The 2933-nt window shown below is 35.8% G+C and overlaps 1 protein-coding gene across 1 annotated transcript; it reads right to left on the reverse strand.

Annotated features, from left to right (window-relative positions):
• Nucleotides 1–327: 327 nt before the first annotated feature.
• LOC120140182 lies at nt 328–2713 on the reverse strand. The gene is made up of 6 exons (XM_039155197.1): nt 2495–2713; nt 1773–1886; nt 1276–1528; nt 965–1079; nt 697–864; nt 328–530 (listed from the first exon to the last, which is right to left on the reverse strand). Exons 1-6 carry the CDS (start codon nt 2588–2590, stop codon nt 494–496), a joined length of 783 nt encoding a protein of 260 aa, XP_039011128.1. The 5' UTR covers nt 2591–2713; the 3' UTR covers nt 328–493.
• Between the last annotated feature and the right edge of the window lie 220 nt (nt 2714–2933).

Below are 2933 nucleotides of genomic sequence, written 5' to 3' on the forward strand. Positions count from 1 at the left end.
ATGTATTTTTACCATAGATACATATGCATAACACGTTTATATAGATATGGGTGGATTGAGAGAGCAATAAGAATAATCATCCCTTGAAATTTTAAATTATCATATATTAAAATTTTATTTCCATATATTTTTAATTGATAATTTATTTTCGTCCCTTAAAATTTTATAAATTCGCCCCCATAGCATAAAATATTACATAGCATAAAATATTACATTCATCCCTGCATATACAGAGATTCTGATGAACATAACAGTCGTAGAATATTTAGATGTTAATGATAGCTCATAATGCTGATGCTTTATTCTGTAAAACCTTGCTTGCTGCACATCTTTGAGTAACAAAATCCTTACCAACAATTTAATAACAACAGATGGATCATATAAGTAGGCATCGAGCATTAATGGCTAGCTCCATTCATATCAATATAGTACATATACTGGTGTAAAATCTGTAAGGTGTTCGATCGTCTCCACGTATGTGACCAGTTTGATCTCAAAGTTTAGGAATAACGACACGTAAGATTCCGTCCCTGCATCAGAAGAAGCAACGAAGCCATCCGCATCAGTATCTTCCGGAATTAAAATTTCAGCAGACTCAAACATGCCATAACTCGTAGGAAGAAATGTTAGATGGTACATTCGAAGAAGAAGCCTGTACTTGAGAAGCAATCAAGATATACGATGCCTAGCACTTACAGAAACTCAGCCGAGACGCTGTCCCTGTTCGCGTTAGCAGGAAGTGGCCACACAACCTTATAAGGCCCTTGCAATATCTCCCTCTTGTGATACTCAGCGGTCGAGTCATTCAAGCTATCAGATGCTACTTTCCAACAACGGCTAGAGCGTTCACCGGTCACCGTTAATCTGTCAGGAAAACAATGTTTCTTATCACAATGGCTAGAGCGTTCACCAGTCACATAAAACTGAAAGACCTCAGAATAGTCTAAGAGCGTATTAGTCTTACTTGTGGTCATCAACCTCCACTCTAATATCACTGATGCCGACACCCGGAATTTCAACCATGATCACATAATCGCGTCCGGATTCTGCAACATCCATCCTGGGGGACCATTCAGTGCCTGCATCAAATATAAAAACGAAACCAGATTCTTATTCACCATTGAAAATACAAAAAGTGAAATTGAATTATCGGCTCCCTGCAAAACTTGGCATTAAGAATTATATACTCAAATCAACAAGTTAAAGGGAAAATATATAGAAACAAGTCAAACAACTACATCAAGATCATCCTGTTCAGAGACCAAAATTAGTTACCATTAGATCTGGGCCAACATGTTTTCTCCATAGATTGCAACGGCATCTCTTCATTTGTACTTTTATTTGGTCTAGCAAACATAGGAGGGTCAGGCATGGATAATCTCCAATCTAGACTCAAAGGTTGGTTTGCAGCCAAATTCGAGAAGTTCGGATCCATCATCTTAGGTCTAGAAAACAATGGTCCTTCAGAAGCACCGGAACTCGGAGAGCAAGAGGATTTGGAGGGTGCAGCAGGCTGAGGAGCAGTTCTCTAGGGCAAACCATCATAGAATTGTTCAATCAGTTACTGCTAAACTATAGAATCAAAAGTTTATGTCTGATTGCAAAGGTAAGCAAGGATGGACAGATGGGGCTGGCGGGACGATCGCTCCCTGAAAATTTCAAATTCTCATATAATTGAGGTATTTTGATTGTATTTTATATTGATAATCTGTTTTCGTTCCTAAAATTTTATAAATTCATCCCCTAACATATCCGTCCACGAAGGTAAGTACCTCTGCTCTTGAAACTTGTCTCATGAAACAAGCTTGATATGCTGACCCTTGACGTGCAAAATGCATTCTATTATCACATCTACGGACCACATAGTTCAAACTCCCACTGCAGTTCTGTGATGCAAAATCCAGGAAAACATGAATAAGAAATCAACATGCTTAATGCTGAATTTCACCATTTAAGAGTGATTTTACTAGTAATTCAGCAACACTCTCAGACATTACCATCAATAGTTCAACAATTTATATAAGAGTAAACTACTCAAATGACCAATTAACTATGAGGCCATTATACTTTCAATTTTAGCAATACGACCACAAAACTATTTAAATGATTTCAATGTAGCCATCTAACTATACAAAACAAGCGGAGTAGCTAATACGGATGTTATTGACTAACGGCGAGTCAAAGGGCCACGTCAGCTACGCCTACACTTAAATAGTTATGTGGTCATAAAATTGAAATTACGATGATCATATCGATACAAACTCCATAGTTAAGCTATGAGTAGTTTTCCCTTTTATATAATTACTTGAATAGTTGAACAAAAATACAACCAAGGTTAATTTCTTGTATATGAAGAGCTAAAATGAGCGAAAAGCAGTAAATAGCTACAACCCAAATAAGCTTTTTCCAGTAAATATCAGCAAAGAGAAACTGACGATGAGTTTTCTGCAATATTATCTGGGGGAAAGAGATGGAGAAGAAAAAAGAGTTTTACCATGGGGAGAAGGTGAGCAACAGATAAAATGTCGTCATTGGGTGAAAAATGGGCTGCAATGTTGCTGATTCTGCGTCTTGCTGCTTCGTTTTCCATTTTGGGTTTTCCTGAAAGACGGATGGCTTTGCAGATTCGATAAATTTCAAGTCTTTTAAGCTTGGATTCTGTGTTTTGAGTTGATAAAAAAAATCTGGGTTTGAGATATTTTCTTCCTATTGTGGTGGGACATTGCAGATCAAAATATCCAACAAAAAGAGAGCGACACACCCTGTAAAAATATCTCAGATTTTTTTCAATTTTTTTTTTGATATTTTCTATATCACTTATATTTAATTTAAAATTTTATTAATTTATTGAGTATTAGTTATCTTATTTTTTCATACTATTTATTTTATTTTTTAAAATTTTTTAATTTTAAATAAAAATTTATGTGTTTGTG

The sequence above is a fragment of the Hibiscus syriacus genome, unplaced genomic scaffold, assembly GCF_006381635.1.
Source record: "Hibiscus syriacus cultivar Baekdansim isolate YM2019G1 unplaced genomic scaffold, ASM638163v2 tig00110783_pilon, whole genome shotgun sequence".
NCBI classification, from domain to species: domain Eukaryota; kingdom Viridiplantae; phylum Streptophyta; class Magnoliopsida; order Malvales; family Malvaceae; genus Hibiscus; species Hibiscus syriacus.